The sequence below is a fragment of the Trematosphaeria pertusa genome, assembly GCF_010094035.1.
Source record: "Trematosphaeria pertusa strain CBS 122368 unplaced genomic scaffold BU26scaffold_6, whole genome shotgun sequence".
Classification (NCBI taxonomy): Eukaryota; Fungi; Ascomycota; class Dothideomycetes; order Pleosporales; family Trematosphaeriaceae; genus Trematosphaeria; species Trematosphaeria pertusa.
This window is the reverse complement of record NW_022987217.1, coordinates 2,154,859-2,172,472: the sequence shown is the minus strand read 5'-3', so window position 1 is coordinate 2,172,472 and position 17,614 is coordinate 2,154,859. Positions and strand designations below refer to the sequence as shown.

General features: G+C 54.4%; 7 protein-coding genes across 7 annotated transcripts; 4 read left to right on the top strand and 3 right to left on the bottom strand.

Moving 5' to 3' along the window:
- Window positions 1-212: 212 nt before the first annotated feature.
- On the top strand, window positions 213-1,751 carry BU26DRAFT_386433 (tannase and feruloyl esterase; the record flags this gene model as incomplete). Its single annotated transcript, XM_033822643.1, has 1 exon — window positions 213-1,751. A coding segment is annotated over one exon (1,539 nt), but the record flags the coding sequence as incomplete, so codon positions are not given.
- Window positions 1,752-2,315: 564 nt separating this feature from the next.
- BU26DRAFT_300683 (glycoside hydrolase family 93 protein) lies at window positions 2,316-4,138 on the top strand. Its single transcript, XM_033821776.1, has 4 exons — window positions 2,316-3,105; window positions 3,171-3,336; window positions 3,387-3,714; window positions 3,767-4,138. The coding sequence occupies exons 1-4, from the start codon at window positions 2,567-2,569 to the stop codon at window positions 3,892-3,894; spliced, it is 1,161 nt and encodes a 386-aa protein (XP_033685378.1). The 5' UTR covers window positions 2,316-2,566; the 3' UTR covers window positions 3,895-4,138.
- Window positions 4,139-5,368: 1,230 nt separating this feature from the next.
- BU26DRAFT_300615 (uncharacterized protein) lies at window positions 5,369-8,010 on the top strand. The gene is made up of 3 exons (XM_033821775.1): window positions 5,369-5,889; window positions 5,937-6,263; window positions 6,323-8,010. Exons 1-3 carry the CDS (start codon window positions 5,701-5,703, stop codon window positions 7,994-7,996), a joined length of 2,190 nt encoding a protein of 729 aa, XP_033685377.1. The 5' UTR covers window positions 5,369-5,700; the 3' UTR covers window positions 7,997-8,010.
- A 997-nt stretch (window positions 8,011-9,007) lies between these two features.
- Window positions 9,008-9,817, top strand: BU26DRAFT_564228 (uncharacterized protein; the record flags this gene model as incomplete). Its single annotated transcript, XM_033833267.1, has 2 exons — window positions 9,008-9,425; window positions 9,489-9,817. 2 exons carry the CDS (start codon window positions 9,008-9,010, stop codon window positions 9,815-9,817), a joined length of 747 nt encoding a protein of 248 aa, XP_033685376.1.
- A 47-nt stretch (window positions 9,818-9,864) lies between these two features.
- On the bottom strand, window positions 9,865-11,058 carry BU26DRAFT_518761 (uncharacterized protein). The gene has a single exon (XM_033828892.1). The coding sequence runs from the start codon at window positions 10,959-10,961 to the stop codon at window positions 9,897-9,899; it is 1,065 nt and encodes a 354-aa protein (XP_033685375.1). The 5' UTR covers window positions 10,962-11,058; the 3' UTR covers window positions 9,865-9,896.
- Window positions 11,059-13,534: 2,476 nt separating this feature from the next.
- Window positions 13,535-14,543, bottom strand: BU26DRAFT_530696 (carbohydrate esterase family 1 protein; the record flags this gene model as incomplete). Its single annotated transcript, XM_033830977.1, has 2 exons — window positions 13,535-14,179; window positions 14,232-14,543. The coding sequence occupies 2 exons, from the start codon at window positions 14,541-14,543 to the stop codon at window positions 13,535-13,537; spliced, it is 957 nt and encodes a 318-aa protein (XP_033685374.1).
- Window positions 14,544-14,980: 437 nt separating this feature from the next.
- Window positions 14,981-17,613, bottom strand: BU26DRAFT_425295 (glycoside hydrolase family 92 protein; the record flags this gene model as incomplete). The annotated part of the gene is made up of 4 exons (XM_033823617.1): window positions 14,981-15,657; window positions 15,711-17,127; window positions 17,179-17,438; window positions 17,502-17,613. 4 exons carry the CDS (start codon window positions 17,611-17,613, stop codon window positions 14,981-14,983), a joined length of 2,466 nt encoding a protein of 821 aa, XP_033685373.1.
- Between the last annotated feature and the right edge of the window lies 1 nt (window position 17,614).

Below are 17,614 nucleotides of genomic sequence, written 5' to 3'. Positions count from 1 at the left end.
CTTATCCCACGTTGCCGACTTCACCGCTGCTGTCTCCCTTCACATCTCACACGAATCACACGAATCGACCGTTCATTTCCGAACACTCCAAGCCTCTCTGCGAAGCTCTCTCTTTTCAACCAAAAATGCTTTGGATTGCATTTCTCCTGTTCCTTCTTAACGTCCAAAGAGCATTCGCTAGGGACGAGCCAGACCCCGATCCTTCACCTCCACCAAGTCCTGTCTGCGACGCGTCCACGTTCAGCCATCCAAAGCTCGGCTCAGGTGTGGAAGTATTATCAATAGCTGCTACACCCCAAGTCAACTACAGTACCCCTAAAGGACATCATGGGCTTCCCTCAATCAGCGACCTCAGCTTCTGTCGAGTCAAAGTCCATCTCGCACACGCCGGAAGCAATGACAAGACCCTCGTTGAAATATGGCTTCCGTTGACTCATAACGACTGGAACGGCCGTTTCCAAGCCACGGGCGGTGGCGGTTTTGCTACGGGCATGTTTGACAGCATGCTCGGCCCTGCGTTGAAGCATGGCTACGCTGCTTCGTCGACGGATGGTGGGCACGATGCTGGAAAATATTACGACGATCTTTCCTGGGCGTTGAATCCAGATCGCACCGTTAACTGGGGTCTGTTACACATCTTTGCCACGCGCAGCTTGGCCGAAATGGTCATTGTTGGCAAGAGCATTACCGAGCAGTTCTATGGCGAGAAACCGCGATATTCGTACTGGAATGGGTGCTCGCAGGGTGGACGCCAGGGCTATGCCATGGCGCAAAAGTATCCTCACCTCCTGGACGGGATTCTGGCGAATGCGCCTGCCATCAACTTGGTCCATGTCGCCATGGGCGACTACTGGCCTCAGATTGCGATGAAAGAGGCCAATACCTTGATGTCGACGTGCGAGCTTGACTTGTTCAGACAGAAAGCCATGGAAGAGTGTGACATGCTAGATGGCGTCAGTGATGGCATCATCTCTGATCCAGACGTCTGCGACTTCGACCCTCTGCATGTCATTGGGAAGAGCTTCTATTGCGACGGAAAGGAGGCTGAGGTAACGGCGGAAATGGCTGACATTGTCCGCAAGATTGAGAGTGGTCCTCGCACACCGTTCAAAGCACCAATCTGGCACGGTCTAGCCCCCGGCACACGTACCCATTACCTCGCGAGTATCACGATTAGCCCTGACGGAATACGATCCCCCTTACCTTTTCCGATATCTTCGAACTTCATGAAGACACTGCTCCTCAAAGATCCGTCCTTCAACGTATCCGAGCTTACGTACCCGAGCTATATGGCGCTTTGGGCTCAAGCAAGTTATGAATATGGTCGGCTTCTTGACGCCGATGATACAGATCTCTCCGCTCTGCGCACATCGGGTACGAAACTCCTTACCTGGCATGGGATCAACGACCCAGTGATCCCATACCAAAACACTGTCCGATACCGGGAGCGGGTCGAAAGGGAAATGGGTGGAGCACGGGGAGTCGACAAATTCTACCGTCTCTTTCTGGCACCCGGGGTCGAGCACTGTGCAGGAGGCGCTGGACCGGTTCCAGAAGATGCGCTTGCGGCGTTAGTCGACTGGGTCGAAAAGGACGAACCGCCAGAGACGCTGTCTGCGACCAGCACGAACTCGGACGGAGATTTGGTGACGCGAGAGCTATGTGCTTGGCCCGGTAAGCTTAGGTACATGGGCATTGGAGATCCGAAGCGGTGGTCTAGCTGGACTTGCGAAGGCGGCACTGAACGGCCAGAAGCGGGGTATGTGATGGAGGCGGATGAGGATATCTTGTCCCTAGGCATTTCCGGGCGTGGCTCTCAGCACCGGTTCATCGAAAACCGTCAGGAAGAGAAGGAAAAGGAGAAGACGACAGGCCGGGTCGGGCAGATTCTGGGCGGTCTGAAGGATAGACTCGCAGGCCTGGACATGGGGTTCAGAATTGGCTGATGTCGTCCATGTCCATCAATCATAGGTGGAATATTCGGTGCGTGATCTCTCGAGGTTGCCCCAAATTATGGAAGAAGGGCCAATTCTTGGCTTCCAGATGAAGAGGTGGAGAAGGGGAGATCAGCCGTCAGATGGAGACTTTATGGGCTAAGATGTCGAAGCTTCGGGAGTTTGATGCTACGGGGGCGTAGGCAGGGCTCGTATTAGCCACAGACCAATGGGAGCAGTCGGACAGAAACGTTCGCGTCGTCAATATGAAGCATGCCGCCGGATGGGCTACTCAACCGGGCATGCTTGGCGCACGTGCGGCGGCGTTCCAAAGTGGCTTTGCGGGGAAGCTCGCAGGGGCGCCAGGGGAAGCATTTGTTGTTCGTCGCACGCACGAATTCCATCACCAATTACCCATCAACCCTCGGTCAATCACGCCGTGGGCTTCGTTATTGCCCTGATTGAACGGCCACGAGTCCCAATATGCAGCCCGGTCTGCGGCAATTGCGCCCTCGACAGCCGCCCCTGGTGCATTGCGCCCGCCCGTTTGCCCAGCCCTTCAAATAGCAGCCGTCACGCGCATATCACGATGCAATCCAGGACGATTGACGGGCGGATTGCACATCTCAGCCATGCGACTGCACGCGCTGCTTGCCTCCTGGTGCGTCCTGCGCGCAGCCATCGCCCAGACCACCACAGACGACACCGATCCCCCAGCGCCCACCCCGACGGGCGTCGACTCCTTCGCAAACGTAACCGTCTACCAGCCCGACGATTCTGCCACGCAACTGACGTATGCGCGCACCGAAAACCTGCCCAACAACACCGTCCTCGCAGCCTGGAACGACCCCTCGCAAGCCGCAGACTCCATCGCCGTGTTCCGCTCCACGAACAGCGGCTTCTCGTGGTATTCCTTCGGCAATGCGACGTCGTCCGAGCCTGGCCGCAAGCTGCTGCAGCCGAGCCTGCTGTACGTAAACCAGTCGTTTGGAGGGGACTCGGGCGTGGTCCTGCTGGCGGTAAATGCGGTGGACGACAAGAGCACGAATATCGAGGTGTATGCGTCGTATGACCAGGGAGAGAGCTTTGAACTCGCCAGCGAGGTCGTGAGTGCGGGCCCCGTCGGCGCGAATTCGTCTACGGCGGTGTCGAACCCGTTCTTGCTGCTGCAGTAAGTCGATTCGCCCTCTACCAGGAGTCCGACGTGGAGCGCTTGCGCTGACTATGCAACTACAGGAACAATGCCGTCACAATGTACTACTCGACCCAGCAGGACCCGCAGCACTCGCAGAAGATCGTCCAGCAAACGACAGCCGACGATTTCGATAGCTGGGACACCGCCATCGATGTGGTGGCTTCGCAGTTCCACGACGATAGACCGGGCATGTCGACGGTCGCGAAGGTACTATATGGTCTCCGTGCTTATTTGAACGCTCGTGCTAACCCAACCAGCTTCCAAACGGCCAATACGTCATCGCCTTCGAATACGGGCTGCTCAACTCCACCACGAAGGCCTACTCCTACCCCGTATATTACAAGATATCTCCAAGTGCCGAAAACGCCGGGACTGAACGCACGCGCCAACTCGTCGTTGACACCGGCGCACAGCCGTATGGAGCTCCGTTCGTGACGTGGACTCCGCTCGGCGGAGTAAACGGGACCATCGTGCTCTCCGATTCTCGTTCGAATTCCGTCTTCATAAATCAAGCACTTGGCGAGGGGACATGGAGAGAAGTAAAGACGACAGCGGGTAGAGCGTCCGCGAGGGAGGTCCGCGTCCGTAAGCATTGTGCTCTGGTGAAAGGTTGATTGCCTTGACTGATGTTTCTCAGCAAACAACGACGATACAAAGCTTCGGTTCGCAGGGGGTGCAGAGTATGGACAGCAGTCGCCTAGTCAGATCCTGGTTACGATGATGGATTTCCAAAAGGCGCTCGCAGCACTTGAGCCGAGAGAATAAAGGTATAGGTACATGACCGGGAGTCGGCAATACCTGAAGACAGTGAGCACCAAAAGAATGGCCGATTAGCATTGTCTGCCCATCCATACAGTATTACTATCCTGCCCCCTTCGCCACTCATTCCTTCCCCTGTATTCCACTGCCGCATTCCGATGAGACGCCGATTGTGCGTCATAGACTTGAAAGATGATACCGAATAACTGATCGGGCAAGGTAAACGCTGACGGTATATATCAGCATATTGGTGGTGGAGCTGCGCATGCAGCCAACATCTGCGAAGCTTCTGGGGTAGCCCAGGGAGACTATCGGGATCCGAAGGAGCGGCCAGAATCCACATTGTTACGATAAGCATTGGAAGGACCTAGTGTGATGTCGAACCTCACCGGATCTCTCCACCTGTATGCCGTGGCGCGAGAGCTGCCGTACTGCTACCTGCGCACGGAAGCCACAATGTGTCCTGAGCGAGCTTCTCTACGGCAATGGTTTGAGACGGTGGAAGGATGAGAGCATATCGCGATCAAGCTTGGGCGAAGGAGGAAGTAGCTGTGGGCCGCATCGCCGTAGGATGGACGTGGGGAACACACAATCCTTCCACTCGCTGTTCCCAGACGCTCACCTTACATTAGGTACACAGCTGGCAATGGATCGTGGGAGTCCCCCTTGCCGGGACTTTTATTCGGGGATCTCATTAACCAGGTCCCTGAGTGAGGTAAGCGGGGCTCGTTGGGATGACGGGGGTTCTCTCGGCCATCTCAAGGGTGCAGCGGCTAGAGAAATACAGCCACAAAAATATCAAGCGAAACATGCACCGAACACAGCTATCGAAGAGAGATACCCAAACAACATCCGGAGGGTGAGGCGTAGCGCGTGACGTCCTCCTCACGGCGAGCGTCTGACTCCAACCTGGAGCGACACGACGAGGGCGACAGCAGGCAGTATGGTAGTATGGGGAATCACTGCTCGATTCCTTCGATTCCTGCCAGGGCCTCAAATACGCCTTCCGCACTCTAAGCCATCCGCCCATGCGCTCTCTGTATGACGGCGCTCGAGCTCCCCTCTGCGCCCCTCTCGCCAAACTCCCCACCCCTGTCCCCTTCGCGCATGTCAGCGGCGCCTCCCTCAGCCCTATATTTGACGCCGGCGCTTAGCTGGTCCAAGAGTAGCTGCAGCGCTCAAAAATCGATCCATTGGCTGCGCGGATACCGTTGCACGACAGATCGAAGAGGGCGCAGTGTCTAGGCTTGCTGCGGGTAGATACCCGTAGCGGCACGCCGCTGCGCCGTGATCGCGCGCCCAGCTGGTTTGCTTTGCCGAAGTGGTGTGCTGCTGGGTCAGCCTCGACGAGAATACGGCACTGCGGGCGGTAGGGCCAGCCCGAAAATGGGCTGCGGCATAGCAACGGTCTGGCTTTGTCACGCTGTTCGATGGAGCGGGTGCGTGTGATATGACGACTGTTGCGGCAGGGTTTCCGACGTTGCAGGTTCGACCTCCCCCTTCTCTTACTCTCCTACTCCGGTTTTCCCCTTCGCACGGTCACTCCACCTCAGCCCAACCTTTCCGTCTTGCCGTTTACACACCACCCTCGTTTCCGTCTTCAACACCCGGCTTTAACTGGAATTTCTTCTTGCATTGCATTTCTGTTCTTCCACAGTCATGACGACGCCTGATTTACACACGATAAGCTGAAACCTGCGTGGCCTTTCCTTTCCTTTCTGTTTTCTCTTTTTGTTTCCTTGGTTTCCTTGGGTTGGGAGGGTCTGGTGGGTGGGCGTTCAGCTTGCTTTCGCTCTGCTTCTCTTGAGCATCATGAAGATACCTTCAGCATCTCTTGCTCCACGAACGTCCATTACGCCGGATAACAAAGCGGACGCAATTACGATTACAGCATGGGCGACATTGGTTACTCTGGTTCTCATGTTCCTTGCGAGGGAGGCCATCAAGTTCCGCGTACTGCGGAAGTTTGCTATCGACGACCTTCTCATACTGTTCGCGACAGTGGGCAGCGCCTCCATTTCATAATTGAACAATACTGACTGGTTTAGGTATTCGCTATCGGTCTCTCTATAACAGCTCTCATCCTGGCCTCCGACGGACTCGGCGTGTTCGGAACACTAACGCTACGACGCGCCAATACCCTCATGAAAGGAATCTACGCCTCCGAATTTCTCTACGTCTCAGCGCTCGGTCTTGCAAAGCTATCTCTCGTCACCTTCTTCTATGGCATCCATATCCAGCGAGCGCAGCGTCGATTCGTCCTCTGGTTCGGTTTCTTCATCCTTGCGTGGACACTGGCATCACTCGTGGCAGTCGCATTCCAATGCCGACTGCCGAAGCCGTGGGAATCCTTCACACTCCGTTGCTACAATGGCGTGAGTAGAAAAACATTTTCCCTGTTGTGGGTAAAGCATGAAGGCTAATGTTTGCTTAGGGGGCCTTCTGGATTGTGTACTGCATAATAGACATGACGACAGATGTTTCAATCATCATGCTTTCCGTCAACCTCGTCGCATACCTCAAGGTCAGGCTTTCGCGGAAGATTGCCGTTATCGCTTGCTTTGCGCCGCGGGTGCTGGTCATCGGGGCTTCGCTGGCGCGCCTGATTTATCTCTACCCTATCACTCCACACGACAACCCGGCATTCAATCTTTGGATCCCGGTTATTTGCGCGCAGGTACAGGCCTGCCTTAGTATCAGCACGGCGTGCATCCCATACATGAAGCCGTTTTTTGAGAATTCTGAAACGGGCGTTTGGAGGGCAGAGAGTGTGAGGAAGAGGGCGACTATGGATGACTCGTATGGATGCAGCTCGCTGACTGGCTGCCTCAAAGGGAATAAGAGAAAGGCGCTGGGCAATTCGATGGATTCCACTGCTGCAACGAGCCTGAAGCACACAAGGACGTCCGATGTCTCACCCCGGATTCCGAGTCCTCCACCGCTAAGCCCACTGACGACTCCACGATTCATTACCCCACCGAACTCATCTGCAAGCAGTTCGCGAAGCCCTAGCGAGCGGGGCCTGAGGCTCCATATACCTGCCGCGCCAGAAATACACGTTCGGAGACCTAGCGCCGTGATGACGCCGCAAACCGCGAGTTCGCACGCACTGTCTCCGGAGTGTCTGTCCCCACAACCACTCCTTTCTCCTCCATCCCACAACGTATCTCCAAAACACCGACGGAGAGAACCATCGCCGCCTCCAGCGTCCCGCAGTCCCCGAGGACAAGTCTCTTCGTCGCATTACGGCAGTCCCGAGCCCAGTATCCCTAGTCCATCGCGCTTCTCCCTCTTCCCGCAGCAACACACACCTCGCTACTCTCTCATCCCACAACAATACGCGCACGCAAATGCACATCCGCAGCCGTCAATACCGCCCACATTATCGGAACACTGGCGCTCAGGCAACAGAACACCAGCGGCAAACGTGTCCATGCGCCGCACCACGACCTACGTCACACCTGAAACGCGCACGCCGTCATCTGGCCGAGACTTCCGGGGCCCCCACCACCACCATCTACCTCCTCGGACATCGAGTCTTGCCACGGGGCCATATGGTCTGACGACAACGCCGTATGAAGATCCGATGCGAACTAGAGAACCCGCTGTTGCAATAACGACAACAGTGCCCGTTCCAGCGCCAGTAGATGCGCATACGAGTATACCGAGTTACTATGTCAAAACGCCGCCAACAGCGCATGGTTCTTCCTTCTCACCACCACAGCCCCTCCCTTCGTACTATATAGCCACGCCCCCGAGTGCACACCCACCGACGTTTCCGCTTCCCGCGCGGCCGAGTTCGCAGCCTTACCAGGCATACTCGCAGCCTTACGAAGCAGTCCCCATCCCCGCTGTCCCTACGAGTCCGCAGCGGCAACGCAACCAGCGCATCTTGACGCCTCGGAACTCCTCGCGAAGAGATCAGATGTCGCCCGTCAGCCCCGTCAGTCCGCCCACGCCACTGACGTTCTGGCGGGATGAGAGTTCGAGCGAGAGTGCAGGGACACAGAGAGGAAGAGTGCAGCATCCCTGGGCAGAAGATGAAAGGATGCCCGTGCTGAGGGATGTAAGGAGCAGTCCGCGAATTGTGGCGCAGAGGCTTTCTTAAGTTTTGCTGTCATGAAGTGGCTTCGGCCTCATTTTTCGTCTATTGTATTATTACTTCTTACAATTTGTATTGGCCTAATCTCTTTTAAGTAGTCGACTATGCGGTCTGCATGGTAACGTATGATATGTATTATGGAGGGATGGACGGATATTGCATTGGGCGGAGTTCTTTGCCATTCCTTCGAGATTTTTACTTCACGCACGAGTTTATCTTCGTCTATGGGCGGAATAGTGTGTATTTTTTGGTACTGTATTGCTGTCTCTCCTTTTCGTTCACAGCGGATACCCATTCCTTTCATTTATTTCGCAGTTCGCTGATCAGATCGACATGTCTCTCATTTTGCGGAGAGGGTACCCACTCCTTATTCTTGATTTCTACAGAATTACATACACGAGGTGGTTATGCGCTATGATAACACAAACGGTCATGCTTTCCTTGGTCCACGTTTTATGCTGCTATTGTAATTTTGTAGTGCTATATCGGTAGCTGCGCCTCATTCCCTCGCGTGAGAGATCGTATTGAGTTGCGAGACAAATGAGGCTCGTGTGTGAGGGAGGGTTTAGTAGCGGAGATGTATACGGAGATGAGGTGAGATGCGTGGTTACACAGCGTTGAGATCGAGCCTCAAGGGTTGGCGCTTAAGAAACGGGAGGGGTGGACCCTGTTTGGGGAACTGCAAGAGCGCATTGATAATCTCAGTGGAGAAGTCTCTACCTTGCGGTAATTACGGCTCATCCTACTAGAACAATCATGATGCGCATAGTGTATAGCTCGACTACATTCTTAATCCGCGTCTTGTCTTTGGGCATATCTCCCGCAACCACTCGTACGTTTATCGAACCTCTAGTGCTAGTAGTTACCATGGCCTGACGCTGGGGTTGCCACAAAGGCATTGCTCCAGCCGTTATTTAGCATGGCCACATGTTTGACGCACCGCAATCCCATCTTCGCGCATATATCGCAGCACTCCATCCCTTCCTACACGCTTTGCTTACGCCCAAATCCTCCCCCATGCCCCTAGCTGTTGCAGACGTCACTTCTGTCTCCGACTTCGACGCCATAATCCCCCTCCTGTACTCCGCATACCAAACCCCCTACAACCCACTCTTCAAGCACTGCTTCCCTCCACTCCCCACTTCCGAAGCCGCCCAGCAATACTGGAAAGATTACCTTGCGCGGCAGTGGAGAGACAACAAGTCTACGCGTCATTGGGGGAAAGTGACGGATGAGGAGAGGGGGATGATTATAGGGGCTGCGGGTTATAGTATTGAGAGGGGTGGGCAGGAAGAGAGGAGTGATAGGGGAGAGGAGGATGATGAAAAACACTTGCCAGAGAAGGGAAGCGTGGAGAGGGTATTTATGGAGAGGTTGGTTGATGAGCTTGCGGTGGGACCACTGAGGAAGTGTGTCGGGGAGCGTGCGCATGTTGGTGAGCGTCCTATTCCATCTGATTTCTGGTCTGGTATGCACTGAGAGCTAACATGCACCATAGAGCTTCACTTCCTCGTCGTCCACCCCGACCATCGTCGCCGAGGTGCAGCGGGCATGCTCCTCAATTGGGGCAGAAAGCTCTCTGATGAGGCGGGATTAGAGACAGTCGTCATATCCACGCCTGCTGGGCGACTCGTGTACGAGAACTGCGGATTCACGCTACTAGAGATTATGCCGCAGATGGAGATCAACAGTGTCGGAGAGACGAAGTGGACGGACGCGGAAAGAGAGCAGTGGAGGGAATATGCGAGCGAGGACTTGGGAGCCTATTTACTATGGAGGCCTGCTGGACACGACTTTGTAGAGGGAGTAGATGCGCAGCCTTGCTAGAATGAATGTGGATGTGAGAGCTAGCAGATGTAGACATGGAACGAGCGCTTCAAGTCAGATAGCAAACCGCCGAGTACGTTTAGTACAACTCCATTACCCCATACCACCTTATTATACTACCCACCAAAAAAGCCCAGCTCCCAACCATAGCGGCCCTAGCAGCTACAACTTCTTCCTCCTGAAAAAGAAAGAACCCTGCCAACATGAACCAGAACCCACCCACAGCGTTCAAAAAAGCACCCTGCCAATCCGCATCCCGAACCTTCGGAATCCACCATTTTTCTTGCTCCGAGATCACTAGCATGCTATTCGCAATGAAGAACAGAAACCCATGGATGACTTGTGGGCCGAAAACGATGGCGTCAAAGAAAGGCGATTCTTCGGAGACGATGCCAGGGAAGTCCACGATGCCAGCGAACATGAAAATGATACCACCGAAGAGTACGATGAGCCCCGCTTGGAAGGCGAGATTTGTCATGGTGAGATCAAGGAACACCTTGCGGCTAGGGAACCATGCGAACTCGGGCGAGCCGAGCAGCGCCGGCTTGTATTTGACGCTTCCCAGATCCTCCTTTGACGTCTCGAGTGTACCACGGTCAGCATTGAGCGCACCAAATGTATCGAAGATGCCAGCACCGAAGAAGAAGATCGAGCCAATGAGAACAGTGGCGGGGACGGCAACGGTCTCTTCGGTCTCGAATTCAGTCTCTGGGACGGTACGAGGGAGAAGGTCGAAGAAGGCGTTGATGACGAGATCAAGGCTGCCCATTGCGAAGACGACAGCTACAAGCCAGATAGGATCGCGGTAGGGGAAGACGGTGAACATTTTCTTGAACCGGGAGGAGAACGATTCGTCTTCGTCAAAGTCCATGAACGAGCCACTCTTGAGGTAGCTGTTGTCGATGTAGGCGCGGTCCAAGTCGCGATCGGTAGTCACATCGTAGTGTGTTGCTGAAGCTACGCGTTCTCGGTGGCAATTCTCCCGATGCTGGAGATGATTCACTGGCTTGAACTGCTTGAGCTTGTCTTCGTTGGCTGGTCGAGACGCAAGAGGAGGTATCGGTGGCATTGCTTCGACGGGAGGTTGCATGTGCATTACTGAAGCCCGAACGTAGGCTCTCCGGATTGATGCTGAGGCGTTCATGTTGGCTGGATTAGAAATTACAGTTGGAGACCAAAATTACAAAAAAGAAAGGAAAAATTATTAAAAGACTGGCAATCAAAGCGATCGTGCCTGCACAGAAAGACTTGAGAGAAGAGAGGTAGGAAGAGGTGCTGCAAACCTTATAATTGATATAGCTGGCCTGTTGGGTGTTAAGGCTGTGGTACCTCTGGAGGTACAACGGTACATTGGTACCTCCGGTGTCGATTTGGAAGACTTTGGAAGACCCGTGACTTCTGTTGTCAGACCCACGCCCAACCCACGCCCGACCCACGCTCTGCATCCAATGACCGTTGCTCTTTCGTGATAAGCTCACTCCCGAGGTCTCAAGCCTTCTCGACCGCAGCTTATCTTCTCCGAGCTTCGTCGGGAGCGCGCCAAGCCGATGTTTCTGTTTCATCCTGGGGAGGATCTCCCGAGACCGGGTGGCGCTGGGTATGCGCCCCGGCGGGGCGCATTGTTCTTGCCTGAGAATGTCGACATGTGATGTTTGAATGATCCTTTTAGGGAGGCATGCTTGGGGTTGGTTGCCCTTATATGGCAGCTACGGCGATCGCTCGCCTGAAATAAGCGACGGCATGCTCCGGTTTGGCGTCGTCGGTCGCAGCTTAAAGATCCAAAGTAACATGGCGGCCAGTTTCGATCAAATTCCGTACGGGTCCTGCAGTCCTATGTATCAGAAGCCACCAACTTGTTTGAAAGCACTCGTATTCGGAGCCATGAGGAATTTCAGAATTTCTATGCATGCGGACTGGAAGGCAACGGCTCAAAGCAACATACTTTCACCGCAATGTGTACCATATGCGTTCGTGGTGGGCGACGTGAAGTGTTGTCACATCGCAACACCATGCCAAGGATCCTGACGTCGGAAATAAAAGCATCTTTCAACATGGCCAGCGCAGAGGTGCGTCTGAATCAAGATAACTGGCGCCAATAATGGATTATCCATCTTCTCGGATCATTGCGGTTCGATGTCCCTAGCTCGAAGATCGTCATGGACAGTCTCGGGCCGAAAGATGTGAAACCGCTATCGTCCATAGTGCAGCTGCATTAAGCCTTCTACTTAAGCTTCGAAACCGTGAGTCGAAAAGCGCGGATCTCGGCCATCGCGTTCCATTTCGCAGAAGCTCTACTTGTAATCCTATAAGACGATATCGACCCTTCATCCAGATCTAGAAAGATCCCGGAGAGAGTCCTCGGTCGACTGACCGTGCTCCAGCGATCCCAAAAGGGGTGATAACGCTTTTGTTCTCTGCCTTGGTGCTACCTTTGGCATCGATGTGCGCAGGGTAGATCTTGCTTCTTTGTTTGAGGAGGCGGCTCTATGTAGTGAGAATGGGCTAAAGAAATTTCTCTCGCCGGGGTTTTCTTCGATGGTGGATAAGATATCCAGCGGATCCGAAACTGTGGGTTTCCGGAATTCAAGATAAATGCTTTTCGGGGCGGCTCTGCCTTGTAGCCGTTTGAAAATGTTTGATCTGTGCACCATTCGAATTCAAGCATGACGCTTGCGGGGTGTGCGGAATGGCAACGGAGGCTTCACAAAGGAAGGCAACGGGAGACGATGAAGACGTAGCACAGGCGTATCCTGAACTCTCTGAAAATGGTAGGTGAGAAGAGATGATGAGGAGTACGAGAGCGTACTTATTCGTGAAGTTGAAACCGCGGATATCGTGGCCAAAACTTTCGAGTTTGTGCTTTGCTTCGTCCACGATACTGGAAGTCGACTTCTTCAGCTAGCCGCCATAAAAGTTGCTGCGAGGTCTCCTGCTTCCCTCTACGTAGCTGTCTAACTGCGGAAGCCCATGATATCAATCGTCGAAGACAGCACTGATGGCGCCGCCCCTGAAACGAGCCTGTCATAGCAGGCTGCGCGTGGCCAGTGGACAAATGTGAGCTTGAGGAACGAAGAATAGGGAGAAAGCTGGGCGATGCGATTAAGGATTTCCGTTGGCGGAGAGGTGGGGGAGTGATGCTTCTGAGCGCATCGCGCGAAAAGGCGTTGAGAGAAGTTCGGCGAGATGAGAGGAGGAAGCGGGAAACCCGACTACTGCACCGGCAAAGATCTCGGGAGTTAGCGCGGCGCTAAACCGTGTTTAGATGGCCCCTCCCCTCTAACCCCGCTCTCGTTTCAGCTTCGCGACAAAACGACTACTAGCCAGTGTGTACTAGCAGAAGGGGCTTGCCTATGAAAACTTAAGGACTGATCCCTTGCTGTTTTGGGTTTATCCTACTAGGCTTGCTGAATAGGTTCTTGTCCTCATGACCTCCTTGATCTCCGCCACCTCGCTCAGCTTGTGCTCTCCTGGCGCCATTTCCATCACATGGTAGCGTATATATACAAGAACTCCAATTAGATCGGGCGTAGCCGCAGTCTTATAGCCCTTACCAATTGACAAGCTAGCCCATCGCTATCTCGGTTCCCTTTTTTTTAGCCCTTTGGGGAATAGTAAGTTAATTCGGGACCCTCGGTGAGAAATCCAGATCGCGAACGCAAAGCGGCCCAAAGGTGTTAGATTCCTTCTTGCCACTGTTCCGTGGGACCTTACTCCGCGTTAAAACGTATCGAAAAAGCCCATAATAATCTCGCTTGCTCGGATAGGGGCAGGTCCTTGGGGGACGGAGATCTGCGAGAGATTCGGCTCCGTATCTGCCCAACAATGCCCCATCCCACCCACCCTATAGTGCTGCACCAGCCCCCCCTTCCCGCCACACATCCAACTAAAATGATGCACATCACCCTCCGCAAGACCCTCCTCTTTCTTCCCCTCACATCCGTTCCTCTGCGCCCACCACTCCAGCCACTCCGGAATCGGTGGTTCGGGCCCGCCATCCCCCTGCCCGCCTTCATAATGCACCGTCTTGTCGACGTCGCCGTGGATTTCGAGCATGGCGATTGGAGGGTTGGTAGGATTGCAGCCGTTGTTGGGGCCGTCGGTGTCGGTGTAGAAGGCGCCGGAGTGGGAGGCGAAGGCTGCGAAAAGGGTGCTGCCGAGGGGGTCGCAGGCTAGGGTGCCGATGAAGCCTCCGCCGTTGGACATGCCGGTTGCGAAGATTTTGGTGTCATCCACGCAAACGCTCGACTTTAGATCCGCTACTAAGTCGGCTACGAATTGGATGTCTTCTTGCACAGTGGAGCCGTTGTGGTACGTTGGCCCCGCCCAACTGCCGTCGATGCCGTTCGGGTACACCATAACTTTCTGTCAAGGATTAGCATGGAGCGTCCTCAAACGGGTTGACGATCTCATTTACATTACCGCTATACCGCGACTCGCTCATCTTAGTATCCAGCTCGAAGAATAGCCCAATGCTACTCGATCCATGAAACCCCACAACAACCGGATACTTCATATTCTTGTCATAATCGGACGGGAGGTGGTACGAGTAGCTGCGATCCTTGCCGCTGCTCTTGAGCCCAAATCGGTACTGCGTGACGCCTGGAAGCAGCTGTGTTTTGCCGCATCCCGTCGCCGCACGTGAATTTGGCGTTACATGCACTTGCGGTAGACCGGCGACAAGCTGCTGGATGCTCGCGACGAGCACGAAGACCTTCAAGAGTACCATCGAGAGTGCGAACGTAAAGAAGACATGAATATGTCCGCGCGGAAGTTGAAGGTCAAGTCGTCGTTTGCCACTTCAGGAGTTGGCAGCATCCTGGAGGGTGTGGTTCAGGAAGGTAGCATCGCGCGCTCGCGATTGGTCGCGGCGCGTTCAGCCTAGCCCTTCCAAATTTCCCGGTGACCGTACATATGAGCAGCTGATCCCAAGGCGGTGTCACGTCTCTGCAAAGGCAGCAAAGGCAAGTGGTTGATGGAGACGTGTTCGAGCGCTGATGACGGCAGTGCATGTGGTGTCGCGAAGAAGCAGTGGATCCTTCAGCGTGCGTGAGGCTCTGCTGACTCAGCAGCCACTCGGCGAGGGCTGTTTCCGCTGCCACACAAGTGCTCCCTCGTCTCATCCAGCAACCGCCAGAGTATGGAAATTCCACCACGACTTCTTGTTCATTCATCTAAATGTCGCCTTTGACCCACGTCAAGAACCATATGGGCCGGCGAAGGCGGCACCTCTCCTGTCTCCCAAATCACCTGCTCGGTGCCCAGCTGGAAGAGCATCTCCCCACCGTTTGTCATGATCCCGCCGACATCCTCATGCTCAAACCAATTCTTGCTCCAGGGCTGGCCGTTGATGCTCACACCTTGGACGTAGTACCCCTGCCGACCCTCCCCATCGTCCAAACCCTCGGCTCGGATCCTGAGCGTATGGTTGTGGTTCACCGTAATGTTGATGTCATCGAACCATGGACTCTCCAATAAATATACTGGCGTCGTCACGATAGGATACATTCCAATCATCTGCCATACCAACCACCCGTTCAACGCTCCAGCATCTGAATTACCGGGGATGCCGTTCGACGTGTTGAAATAGAAATCGTTGGCAAGCTGCCGCGATCTCTGGACCGATTTCCACTGCTTGTTGAGATAATTGTATAGGTAAGGTGTTTGGAAGTCCGGCTCGTTGGCGACATTGTTGATTGTCGTTATCCCGAGACCGTTCACGCCGAGATCTACGCCTGAAGTATTGGGCTGGAAGACGTAGTCTAGGCGCTCTTCGAAATGTTGTGGACCACCCATTAGCTCGATCACTCGGCCGACATCATGCGGGATTACGAAAGAATATTCTGAGCATCCGTCAGTACGCCTTCACCAGACGCAGCTAAAGGGAGCAACCTACCGAAAGCTGTACCCTCATAGCTCTCATCTCCCCAGTTACAGTCACCGCAATTGGTGATATTGTACGTTTTGTGGAAGGTACCATTCGCATACCGCGGCATCACGAAGCCCATGAAACCCCGACTAGTAGCTTCCGGGTCCCAGCTCAGCTGCCACCCAGCCGATCGCCGAAGATACAGATCACGGTCACCAGGCTCTTCTCCCGCAGCAATTTGACTCACAGCGAAGTCGTTCAGTGAATACTCGACAGTCTTCGACACCGCGCGCGTGCTCCGATCTGCGGATACATAGCCAAGCGGGATCCAATCGTTCAGCGCTGAACGGCCTTCCTTCAATGACCCTTGCGGGTCGACGGGATTCTGGTCGAAGAATGGAAGCACTTCGGCATTCTTCTTTACTGCGGCGTAACCTTCGGTCCAGTTGATGTTCCCCCGGAGTCCCTTTACGTACGCGTCAGCCAGGACGTTATCAGCATTCGAGCCTCCCTGCACGAGACCATTGTAGTTTCCCGATCTTCCGTCCGGCATGTAGCCCTCATGCTTGAACATATCGATGAGAGACCGAATCATCGACTCGTAGTACGACGGCTGTATGAGATGCCACAAGGAAACCTGGTTCCTGAAGAGATCCCACATGGTATAGAAGTCGTCCCAATATGGCTCGTCGGATTCCCAGAGAGGATTCTCGCCTACGCGCTCGCTGGGAATGAGGTGCATGAAATACAAACTAGAATAGAGGAGTGCCAATCTCGTCTTATTTGCTGCATCGGAGGTGTCGACGCGAATTTTCGAAAACACATCTCGGTTCCACTCGTCGCGCGCAGCCTGTGCAGTTTCCTCGATCGACCAGGAAGAAAGTTCGGTGTTTTTATACGCACATGCCTTTTCCACCGACATGAACGAAATGCCGACCCGGGACTTCACCTCGTCAGACCCATCAGTGCTGTTCCAGGAGAAGATGGCGCCAACACGATCGCTTAGCGGCCCTGCGCGCGCGCTCGAGCCGGTAAAGGTAGGCTGCGGAGTCGTCCCATTGTCGAAGGTCCGGAAATGTCGTCCTACCGGGAATGTGTTCTTCCCGCTGAATGCTCTCGCCTCATCAGGGGGGTTATCAAACTCGCCGCATACGTATACAGTGACCGGAGCGCCCAAGCACCAGCCGTTTGCAATGGAGGTGTAACCGGTGTATTCCGTGGAGTTCGGCTGCATCTCGATCTCAGCGCCGGTGTAAAATTGCGAGTCCCAGGAGCGGGTCGGGTACGGAAGGTAATGGGAGAAGTCTACCAAAACGTGCTTTTCGGACGGTGAAGGGAATGTATAGTGGTATAAGCCTGCGTGCCGTGATGCGGAGAGTTCGACCGCGACGCCCGATTCGAACTGCGTGCGAAAGTAACCGACGCTTGCGACATCGTCACCCACCTATCGAACCATCAGTAACTGGACTTTGAATTGGAGTCGAGGGTCACCTACCCTTTTCTGCCAGTATGTCAAATTGTCTAGCAGGTTCACGGGCGCTTCGATCATCGTCAATGGCATCTGCGCCGGAAAGCCGTACTTTGGCCCTCCCCCCGTGCCCGACTCATGCATCAGACTGATTCCCGTCACTTTTCCATGCGGGGTGTATCCACCGTTGAGTGCGCTTTGGTTGATGGGCTCCTCGTATGTATCGAGCCCGAGCTTAACCATCCCGAATGGTACGGCGCCGCCAACGAAGACATCGCCCCCGCCGTCTGCGCATGATTAGTCGTGGAGCTCCTCGCGGGGAGATGTCGGAGAGAAGCGAAGGAACTTACATGCGTATCCGGGAATAGCACCCTCGGTCCCAATGAATGGATTCACAAACTGCGCATAGTCCACGTCCTGTGCCGTCGCTCGCAGCGCCAACCCCAAAAAAAACACGAACATG